The following is an 11,208-nucleotide window of genomic DNA, read 5'->3' on the forward strand; positions in this document are numbered from 1 at the left end:
CGTAATTGCAGCGCAAAATTTAGTTGGTCCTCCAGACGGAGTGTTGGAACTGCTTCCTGTCACATGTCCTATACAGTAGGATCATATGACTCCAGCCGATGAAAATGAAAGCTGGGTGCTGCCAGCGAAAACCTGTAGTGCTTATTTTCATCTTTAATTTGTGCATTTTCGGAAGTTATCAACTGACCGAGCTGCAGGTAAGACCTGGTGTTTGGCAAAGCAACAGCTGTGGTGTTTACCAGAGAGGGTAAATGTCACCTCGTGTCCACATGTAAATGAAAAACAGCTTGTTTTGGTGCAGCAGCTGTCTGTGGCAGCGAAGATGACTGAGAGTCCTGTTGTTTATACGATGTTTTTCACTGGTAATCACTTGTCATCGCAGGTATGTGAGCTCTGCAGCGGTACAGTCCAGAATGGCTCCGCCGTGGGCCGCTTCTGCTCCTCATCCGCGGGTCGGATAGACAGCCGCTGCTGCTTGAGAGGAGACAACACCAGCGACCCTGAACGCATCATCGGGTAGGACTGTGGTGTTGCCTTCAGGGTCAATCAGAAATATAGAAAGTGTATTTACTATCACATTTATAAGTTTTAAGTGGCCTGTGGATAACAAGGTGTGGTGCAAGGTAACAAAATTGTCTACAAAACACTATGGATAAAGAAATAGATAAATAACTAATTAATTAAATGTTAAAAATAAATACGATTTTAGGCATAATAAGTAAATACAAGTACAGTTTTTAGTAATTATTCATTTCAGAATTGATTCATGTATTTTCATGTAATATTATCTGTCTTTATATATCCTTTGCTGTACTTTTTGTAATTTCTGTAATTTTTGTTTATCATGTCTTATTTGTTTATCTTCGTTTATACAATAATTAGGGGGTGTAGCTTAAATAATTTTATTATTTTATATATTAAATCATTTTATTTATTACAATAAATAAAGAACTTATCTCATGTCTGAATACCTTTGGTCTTTTTGGTCTTTTCGGTCTCAATTAGGATCCTCATTCCCTCTCAAAGAAATTTTGAAAGGAGCACTGATAGTAAGACAGATTGTGTTCTGCTTTGTTATGAACTTGTATATAGTCACACCCTCCTACTGTGTATTCTAGGCTGCTAATGCTAATGATGTAGCCTTTGTCCCTGTTAAATACCAATTTCCCCATTGTGGGATAAATAAAGGAATATCTATCTATTACAAGATGAATGAGTCTGCAACTTCTAACATAACATAACGTTCTATTTGTTACATTAATGTTTCCACGTCTTTTCCTTTGTGTCAGGCTGGATCTGTCCAATTGTTCACTGACTCAAGTGGAGGATCTTCAGGGAGCATCATCAGCATTAATGATGTGTGTGCACTTTCATACCTTTGTACACGACATACAGTACAGTGTGCAGATAAAATGGCAGAACACCCCTCATCAGTTACCCTTTGAGGTTATTTTTAAGGCAAAGAAGATGTGTCTTTGATCTTGGTGTTCATAAGACCTTTCTTAGTTAACAAGGGTTTAAGAAAGTTTTTATTTCTAGCAGCAAATAAAAAAATGTACATCTTACTGGCAAGGATCAAAACTCGTCAACTACTCTAATAAGAAACAGACCTAAAGCAAATTAATCTCAGAAAAGTATATCATTAGATCACTTCTGGTCTAAAGAACGTATGACCTTGTCTTTTTCATCCATGTGGAAATATTTGTCTTTCCCCTTCTGAAAGTTTTTAACTTCATGAATTCTTGCTTTGCAGAGACCTCTCACTCAATCCTATTGTCAACATCAGTGACACGGCATTTCAAGGATTTATTGATTTGCACTACATGTGAGTATTCTGTTACTAAAACTGAGCTTAAACTATGACAGCAGCACCACAGGGTGAAGATTTATTTCTTTGTAACTCTCATGTTTGTATATCTATTTTAGGATTTTGCCACAAGACATATTCTGTCCAGGCGGTAACACTTCTTGGGAAAAGGTGGAGATCAAAGTGGGAAACCGTCTTTGTGAAGGCCAGAAAGATATGTGCAACCAGACTGGACAGCTGTGTAAGTTCCCTCTGATGATCTTCCATTGAGACGAATAAAACCACAGTAGCCTTCTTGTAACTCATGGCATCTGTTCTTGTCATTATTGACAATCCTCAGCCATTAACTGCCCAGAGAACTCCCTCTGTGCCCCCTATGGCCCCGGCCTCTTTGAGTGCAACTGTGCCGACAATTATCATGGATATAAGTGTCTTCGTGAGGTCAGTTCTGCACATAATTCACATTGCGGTGCACTTCATGACTAAGTTTAATACTGGCGGACTTGAGTCTTTTCATTATTTAAAGTTATGCACTTATTTTCTTCGCCAATAGGGGCAGTTCCCAGCTGTCCAGGTGTTTGGGCCTCTTGGAGCATCTACAGTTGTGATCTCCCTCCTGCTGTGGGTCACCCAGAGACGTAAGGCCAAGTCACTCTGAGGCTGAGCTGCTTTATCTGCAATGATGCACTGAGCTGAAACTGACTGTTCTGAAAGGGTAAATGCTGACTCACAGTCTGAGGTGACCTCAGGCTTCCTTTTTTTTAAAACATTATTTTATGTCATTTTACAGCTTTTGAGGGGCAGCTTCATTTTATCCAGGGACATTTTTAAGACTGGCATTATCAGTGCAATTTTAGAGAGAAACTTTATTTGAACACACTGTTCATAGTTTTTGGCAATAAGACCACTTTTAACACTTTAATTAGAAAATGTCATTAACTGGCACAAGATATTAGACACAAGAAGAGATTGTGTTGATTTGCTTGCTGTTAACTGTGCCAAAGATGTGCTGAAGTGCGTTTGGCTAATTGTTTACTGAATGCTGAATATGTATTTTACTCAGAGCAAAAACCAAGATCATTAAATTATTCATTTAAAATTTCAAGTTCAACTGAGCCTTTAGAAGTGATATATGAGATGATAGATGATAGAAGATATGATGAGATACTGACTAAAGTATGTTATTTAGTTATCACCTCTTTTTTTTACCACAAGTTTTTACCTCCAAGATGAAACAAACATGTTTACTGTTAAACTGCACTCCCTATATCCTTTGTTCATCAGTCACATGACATAAACAGGAAAATATCTCGATGTGGATGCTTGAGTAGTTTTGATGCTTCTTCCAAATGAGATTCAGTGTTTTAATGAAATACTAAGACAATACATTTAATTGTTTTGCTTGAGTTGCCACTGTGACATCATGTATGTACAAGCACAAGTGGTCCCAGTGTGTTACAATAAATAAACGGCCAAATCAACTGAGTGAATATGAGATTTGACATTAACTAATAAATGACCTCTGTAGAGGAGAAATAAACTGTATCTGTGGATAAAATGTTGCTTTTTCCATGTTTTGTTTTCTCCTTTTTCCTTTAAACATCAACATCTGTGCCAATAAGAAATCTGAAGCACATGAGGATCACTTGTTGACAATGACATAATAAAGAATCTGACTTCCTTTGCCATAAAAATATTTTACTACTTTGTTCATGTCTTTAGTCGTCTCTATCCTGTTCGAGTGTTCAGGTCATTAAAACCTAATGTGAAGAGTTTGTGTGAGCCCTAAAAGTCCTCTAAGATACTGCAGCTGTAATTCTTATTAGGGAACCATTTCTAAGTAGTTTCAGACTGTGGTTGAATGTGGGAATGTGTTGTGAACCCCAGTGGGATTGCTCTGCTCTAAATACTAGCAATTAAATCTTTTGTTGTTAAAAAAAACCAAACAGTTCATAACATGGATCTTCTAACATCTTGCCTATAACCAATATTAGAAAAGGCAGAACTGCCCTCCTCAGTCAATCTGCCCAGGGTCATGAATTTCTCCAATTATCTGATCCTTCCATAAAAACACACATGGACTTTGTTTAAAAAAGCTTATTCCATTTCAGATATATATTTATTGCATGCTAAAAGCACGATATTTTGTGTTGTGCGCAAGCACTGGAGCACACAACTCCTGGATCAGGGCACATAGCAATAGCCTCTAGACGACGTGAGCAGGAGGTCGTTCACTGGTCCACGTTCTTGACTCGCAGCACCACAGGGACCGAGGTGCACGGGATCATCCCCAGGTCTGTGATGACTAGATCCACAAAATCAGGCGGCGTCACGTCGTACACCAGGTTCAGCAGCCCGAGTGACGGCACTTTCTGCCAGTGCTCTAGCTGGGTCCTTCCTTTACGAGTCACAATGAGGTCATCGGGGTCATCTGGAAAGGACGGAGGAAGATAAAGATGACAGAATCAGAGTTTATCTAATGTGAGGAAAGAATTTTAATGAATACATACGTACACTTTAACATTTCTGTCTGGTTTTTTTTCCCGTACCTAGTTCATTGGACACGAAGGAATCTGTCTGCACCCTCTCACAAAACTTGTAAGTCTCACAACACACCAGCACAGGCACGTTAAAGGCTTTGGCCACCAGAGCTATCTGTGACGTCCCCACGCGAGACATGACGTAACCGTTGGCCAGCAGAGCGTGAGCACCAAGGAACACCTTCGATACCTTTGAGGTCAGAGTTCAAGACATTATTATGGCACGTCCACACACACACACACACACACACACATATACACAAATAAACATACAGTAAAAGAAATTTTATGTGCTTTAAAAAACAACAACAACCTTTGGCTGCTCCTTAAGTAAATATTAATGCTTTGCTTGACCTGGTCAGGCTCTACTTTGCAACTGTTTTGTAATTACCTCTGGAAGGATGTAGGAGACAGCCGAGATGAGGACGTAGGTGCAGCTGATGCCCCTCTGGACCAGACGCCGCAGGGCCTCCCGGCCCTCCAGACGAGGCCTGCTGTCCACCACGATCACACGGAACTTCCTGCCCTTCTCAAAGGCCTCGCACAGGATGTGGTTGACCAGTGACGAGCTGAGCAGAGGGAAGCGGAAAGTAGAGATGAAAATGAGAGGTGGTTGTATTAGTAGAGAATGTGTGTGTGGGGGGAGGTTGAGGGAGTTTAAGGGGCGGGACAAGAAATGGGAAGAGAAAGTGATGAGTGGTTGAAGAATTGGATCTTAGATCTGGATACATAAGCGTTGCTTTTATTCTGCATGACAAACAATTACGCAATGCTTAGTAACAGGGAACTGCAGACTCAACAGCTAGAAACTAAAAACGCTCAATTACACACAGAATAAACATGAATTATTTCCTTGCTTGTCAACATTAAGTGGCTTACCATCCATAAACTAGAATGACATCTCCATCACTGATCTTTTCTATGGAGGACTTGGCAATAGCTTTAGCAGCGAGGGTGATCTTCTCATTAATGTAGCATTCGATACAGCTCAGCAGTTTGTCCTTTGCCTAAACAGAGAAAATACATGAATGGGGGGGGGATAACATGTTAAGCTCAAGAGATGTTTATTCATGATAATTTTGACCTATACAAGTGTGCCGCTAACCTCTTCTTCTTTGCATTGACTTGGAATATTGGAGATCTCTTTCTTGATGTATTTGATTGCATTACCCATGCTGGCTGACAGGGGGCGACATTGATTCAAAAAACTGCAAGAAAAACAAGACAAAAAGGAATCAGTTTGTGTTTAACTCCCAAATCTGGCTGCATATTTCTTATATAAAGTGACAAATTAAGAGAATCTGAACTAACACACAACAAACATTAGATCCATTTTTTGTACCTGATATAAGGTTTCAGCTTGTTGACCAAGTCTCTAGAAAGCTCCTCGTTTGGGGGGGTGGTATAGTCCCTTATTACCTGGGGGGGGAAACACGTTGCTTTGAGTTTGTTTACTCTGAATCTACCCGCAATAAGAACTGTGTCAACCTCACACTAGGAAATGCCTTTTCTGAGGAAATGGGGTGGGATTGCTAGCTGCCTGAAAAGCTGATGCTGAGCTGCATTGATGGATGGACAGCCAGGAAATAAGTTGGAAGCTGGACTGTATTGCTTCATATTTAGGAGCTGAACAGCACTGCTGGCTTAACTTTGTATGAAGGAGAAGCTGAAGGAGTATGGAGAACTGTAATAATAGGAAAGGGATAAAGGGTGCAAAATATTGTGTCAGCAATAGAAAGTGTCGAATTGAAAATGATAGTGGAGGGACTTTAATGAGCTGAAGTGTACGGAGAAGGAGTTCGGATGTCATTCAAGTGTCTTAGTTGGAATAAGGGTAAACCATCAGCTGAAGTCTATTTTGAATGCCTTCAGCACACATGAAGCCTGCTGATACTAGGTGAAGATTTTAACTACACTCTGCATGTAATGTCACCCACTCTAACTTTAAACATTTTGCCCAATAATTAGAAAATTCCAGAAAAGCTATAAATACTTTGGAAAGTATGAAAGATTCAAACAAATACAAATGAATGAAGTTTCTACACTGAGTGACGTTGAGGTTGTCAGGTGGCAAAAAACCAAGGAGTACTATTAATAATAAAAAAAAAACCAAGAAGAACATAATTAATTGCTCAGTAAACCCACCAATTATTATTACAGTTTAGATACAACCCATCCTCAGTTTAAACTGAGCATGTGTATCAAGACAAGGTTGTTGATGTGATATTTTCGTACTGGTTCCATTATATGTATTGATTTTATTCAAATAACTTCCTGTGTACATGTGTGCATGACAACATCTAATGGGAAAAAGAATGTGTTGTTTCTGTTGAGCAGGAAGCATTTTGTGAACATGGCTTTGACCAATAAGGCAGTTGTCAAATCACTTGAAAAGCTTGTCTTCTTGTTTAGTTAATGAGTAGTAATGTTCAGTTTCTGTAGTCATGTGCTTGAGGTAACTATTTTTTCAAATAGTAACACTGTAACAACATATAAGTCTATGAGAAGTGTGTCCAATATCTGGTTACATCTCACACTTTTATTGTACTTGATCACCAACAGAATTAAATTAAACTTTGCTTTTTTCGTTGCGGTTGGTCTAAGTACTGGAGAGGGATGACAATGCGTCCCATTGTCATCCCTCTCCAGTACTAAGTGTATAGTATAAAGCACTCAGACTGAATAGCCCGTTGTCTGTGTACTGCACCTGTTTGAAGGCATGCAGCAGGGCGACAGAGCGAGCATTGGAACCTGCCACAATGCCCTGTGAATACTGGAGACCCAGTCGAACAATAGCAGGATGGATCACCGTAGAGGGAATGCTGCAGCACACAAAAACAGTCAATAACAACCAGTGAGATATAAAGTCACTTTAAGGGATTAAGACAAATTATTGCCACTACATCAATCAAACTCTTCTAAGACAATGCAACTGGACGATGTATTGCACTATATGGTATATTGTCACTTTACCCAAGTTGCTGTGTTAGAGGGGCTTTGCGACTGTACTGGTGGAGATGAGAAAACAGGCTGACTTTGTAGCCGTAGTCTGACCGCAGTGGGATCTGAAATGAAACAGATTAGAGTCAACTGCCATCAGTCCCCAAAACTGAAACTAAAACTGAGATCACAAGGTAAACACACAGTCACAACACAACCTATAGACAATTCAATAAATGGCTGCAGGTAAAGTCTTTAAGTAAAATTCAATGGGCGACGAGGAGAAACAAGGTTACTTTAGAGCCAAATTCCTATATTACTATTGAAAGACTCCTCTAAAATAAATATCACCCAGACTTGTTCATGTGTAACTTAATAGGTGTGATTTTGTTACCAAATACTCTCCAGGGGTAAACAGAGTAGCACGGAGTACAACCATAAACCTGCACAGCAAACAGCTCAGTGTTGTAGGTAAACACAAAGAACGAAAAAACAAGTTTCCAACAATCCCATCCCATCGACGTACAGTACCACCTCTCACTCAATGGACCAAACAATACATTTTCATAGAATGTGTGGTGTTGGAGCACAATAACGAGTACAGGTTAGCAAACAAAACAAAATTAGACAAATGTCAATGGCACACATTTAAGGAAGTCAGACCTTGACCTTTGTAGCGGCATTGTACCCTGGTGTCTGAAAGAAATGTTAGGTACAGTCACATGCAGTTCTGACTCATGGCTGTGTGAGGTTACACTGAATCACACTTCATGATAAACACGCTGTCAGTTTTCACCACTGTGTTTTAAAATTGAGTTTGAGGACTGTCCTTGTTGTACATACCTACAAGACAAATTTTAAGTTGACGTTCACTTTTACTGTAAATGACCAAATGTGAGTGACAATGGCATTAATCTTCCTGATCACGTTAATTAGGCTCCTGTAGCTGAGATCATAATATATTTCAAACATTTTTCTTTCAGTGTTCCTCCAAGATGTCAAGATACCTTTGATAGTGTAGGCCACAACATACAAGATTTAGCGTTTTCTCTGACAAATGTAATTCCTTGGCCTCTCTCTAACAAACTGTCAACAGCCTTTGTGATTTCTTACAAGCAGGAGTATTAAAAAGGTGGACCAGTTATCCTATTTACTATATATTAAAAGACATTATATATAATATTGGCAGTAAATGCCCGATTAATAACAACCAAGATCCAGACAATTCCTTATAAGCTTTAGACATTGATCACACAATTTTCATTGATCAATCTGATCAGTTTTTCATTACTTACATTTCCTCATTTCAATGTGTTTACAGGAAATTTAGTACTTGTGCTCAAGATTTAACACACTCACAACACTCGTCATGTGACGGCAAGCTGTCCTGAATCATGCATCATACAAAGCATGCTTTCACGGTTCAAGGTTTTTGGAGACATAAAGTAGCTAACCTGTTGTCTTTCCAATTTCTTTGCCAGTTTCTTTAAAACCTCTGGGTTGTCCACCTGGACATGTTCTGGAAGCCTCTTCACCACTGGAAACACATAAAAAGGGAGACGGTCTTCCACTGTGTAAAATTTCAGACTGTATGATGACTTATGCTGACCCTCAGTCTATTACAGTACCTGGCTGCAGCTCACTAGGCGGTGCTTTAGGTTTGCCCGTGGCGGGCTGCTGTCCCACCTCTCCCTTCTTGCCCTGTTTGGAGGCCCTCTCGGCATCTTGCCGAGCTCTTCTCTCAGCTTTCAACTCTGCTTTACTCTTAGCTGGCTTGTCTGCCAGAGCAGGATTTTCTGAGGCAGGCACAGGAACCGGAGGAGGCACTGCTGAAGGAGCTGGGGGAGACACAGATAGTTAGAGGGGTCAGGGTAAAGATCAATTATAGTCATGGATTACAGTTAGAAAAATCACAGATGTAACTATCTGCTACTAGAAATTAATGACACAAAGACACAAACTAATACAAATGTGCCTAATGTCCATATTGTGCTGTCCACATAAAATGCACCTTTCTGTGTTGTGGGTTGGGTTGGGGGCTGGGAACCTGAGCTGACAGGCTTCTTTTCTTTTTCGCTTTCCTGAGAAGCCTTCTCATCTTTTTTCTCTTTGTTTTTCTTCTGCTGTTTCTTCTCTTTCCTCAGCCGCTGTTTGTCCTCTTTGGTCAGCTCTTTGCCTTCATCCTGTCAAAGAAAAACATTACAATTAAGCCAAACACGTAGCTTTATGTGAGACTGTGACTTATGTCAAGAACATGCTAACCTTTGCTCGTTGAATTTCCTCGGTCTTGACAACTTCATCTGTAAAACACCCAGAGGATGATTATATGAGTACATCAGTTTATGGCACACTTACACAGTAATAACAGGACCAGCCTTTATTGGGGATGCTGTTAGCTGTTAGGCTATGTGACTTCATAGGTTTGCACCATGCTAACGACACCAGTGTCAGAGCTGGTTGTCCACCATCTTCTGCCCAACAAAGAGACAGCTTAAAACAGCCATTTTAAGTTGTTCTTTTAATCTAAAAAGCTCCTCGAAAAGATGATGCAATAACATCATGATGTCTGCCGTTAAACTACTACAGTACAGCGCTATGGTACCGTTGACTTGCTCGCAATGCTAACGTTAGCAGCACTAGCATGAGGAAATTAACTCTGCTACAAGCCAAACTCAAAGTCCACAAAACACGAAATAAAAGCGCAAACGATTCTGTCGCTGCGCCCAAAGCAAAGTCATTAAAATTTCCTGAAAACAGTGATAAAGTCCAGCTGTCACACACTCCCGCACTCACCTGTCTGTCCACTGTCAGCCATGTTTACGATGCTGCTTCACTTCCTCTGCTGCTGCACAAACCACCACCCCGGGAAATGTACATCGCCCCCTTGTGGAGAGACGTGGTGTTGCCACCGCTCTATATTCTATTGATGTTCTGTTAAAAGTAGATAGGATTTAATTAGCTTGTCATCATTTATTTTTCTTACATACCGTTGTTTCTTATAAAACCTTTGTTTGTTTGTCCCAATTTTATAGCAATACCTTGAACTTTTATCCATATCTACAGAGGATCTCTGCATGTTTTTTCTGCATCATTTTATGATATTTTCAGGGTCCATACTAAATATGCCGTCATTAATTCTCTGTTAAGATTACATTTTGAAAATGTGCCTAATGTAACAGCATGCAATATATTGCACCGAACGAGTAACAAATGGAAGCGTAACCTACTTCAAAGACTCTTTTTATGTACATCATTAGGATTGGCTGACATGTTTGCATCTCTCTTAATAATGTGTCAACATGTGGAAGGCTAATGGCGATGGGTGTGAAATAGTAACAGGCAGTTTCTTTATACTGTGACCTCCATACAGTCTTGTTGGTCTTCAGGTGCACATCTTTTGGTTACTATTTTGCACATTGCAGTATTCAATCCATCCATTCATTATCTATACCGCTTATCCTTAAGGGTTGCCAATCCCAGCTGACACTGGGTGAAAGGGGGGGTACACCCTGGACTGTTTGCCTGTCAATCACATGGCCGACACATAAAGATGAACAACCGTTCACGCTCACACACACACACCTACGGGCTGCAGTATTCAATATTCTACCTTATATCATGAACCTTTGCACATTCCCTCGTACAGAAAACAAAACTGTACAGCTCTTTCATTTCATCTCACAATATTTTATATATTGTCAGTTTCTATTATACATTTATACTGCTTAGCTTTATCAGTACTTGCTTTATCTTTCTTTATATTTTCTGTTTCTATACATTTTGCTATATATTGCTATATTTGCTACTTATGTTTATGCTTATTGTTGCAAAAGCACACCAAGGCAAATGTGAAAACCTATTTGGCAATAAACATGATTCTAATTCTGATAGAATTACATTAGATAGATGAAACATTATTAT

General features: G+C 39.7%; 2 protein-coding genes across 3 annotated transcripts; one reads left to right on the forward strand and one right to left on the reverse strand.

The window, feature by feature from the left end:
• The first annotated feature begins 98 nt into the window (after window positions 1-98).
• On the forward strand, window positions 99-3,514 carry atraid (all-trans retinoic acid-induced differentiation factor). 2 transcript variants are annotated; one of them, XR_011585632.1, is made up of 8 exons: window positions 99-197; window positions 383-516; window positions 1,290-1,358; window positions 1,754-1,825; window positions 1,927-2,048; window positions 2,148-2,248; window positions 2,361-3,261; window positions 3,294-3,514. XR_011585632.1 is itself a non-coding variant. In XM_070849286.1 (7 exons), the coding sequence occupies exons 1-7, from the start codon at window positions 99-101 to the stop codon at window positions 2,463-2,465; spliced, it is 702 nt and encodes a 233-aa protein (XP_070705387.1). In that variant the 3' UTR covers window positions 2,466-3,514. The 2 variants fall into 2 exon arrangements, 1 of the variants encoding a protein (XP_070705387.1); XM_070849286.1 differs by having other exon boundaries at window positions 2,361-3,514.
• Window positions 3,515-3,904: 390 nt separating this feature from the next.
• On the reverse strand, window positions 3,905-10,142 carry eif2b4 (eukaryotic translation initiation factor 2B, subunit 4 delta). Its single transcript, XM_070849284.1, has 13 exons — window positions 10,081-10,142; window positions 9,550-9,587; window positions 9,299-9,470; window positions 8,916-9,125; window positions 8,742-8,824; window positions 7,321-7,412; window positions 7,055-7,169; window positions 5,690-5,766; window positions 5,453-5,555; window positions 5,227-5,354; window positions 4,739-4,916; window positions 4,357-4,537; window positions 3,905-4,238 (listed from the first exon to the last, which is right to left on the reverse strand). Exons 1-13 carry the CDS (start codon window positions 10,100-10,102, stop codon window positions 4,039-4,041), a joined length of 1,599 nt encoding a protein of 532 aa, XP_070705385.1. The 5' UTR covers window positions 10,103-10,142; the 3' UTR covers window positions 3,905-4,038.
• Between the last annotated feature and the right edge of the window lie 1,066 nt (window positions 10,143-11,208).

This window comes from Pempheris klunzingeri, chromosome 18 (genome assembly GCF_042242105.1).
Source record: "Pempheris klunzingeri isolate RE-2024b chromosome 18, fPemKlu1.hap1, whole genome shotgun sequence".
Taxonomy (NCBI): Eukaryota; Metazoa; Chordata; class Actinopteri; order Acropomatiformes; family Pempheridae; genus Pempheris; species Pempheris klunzingeri.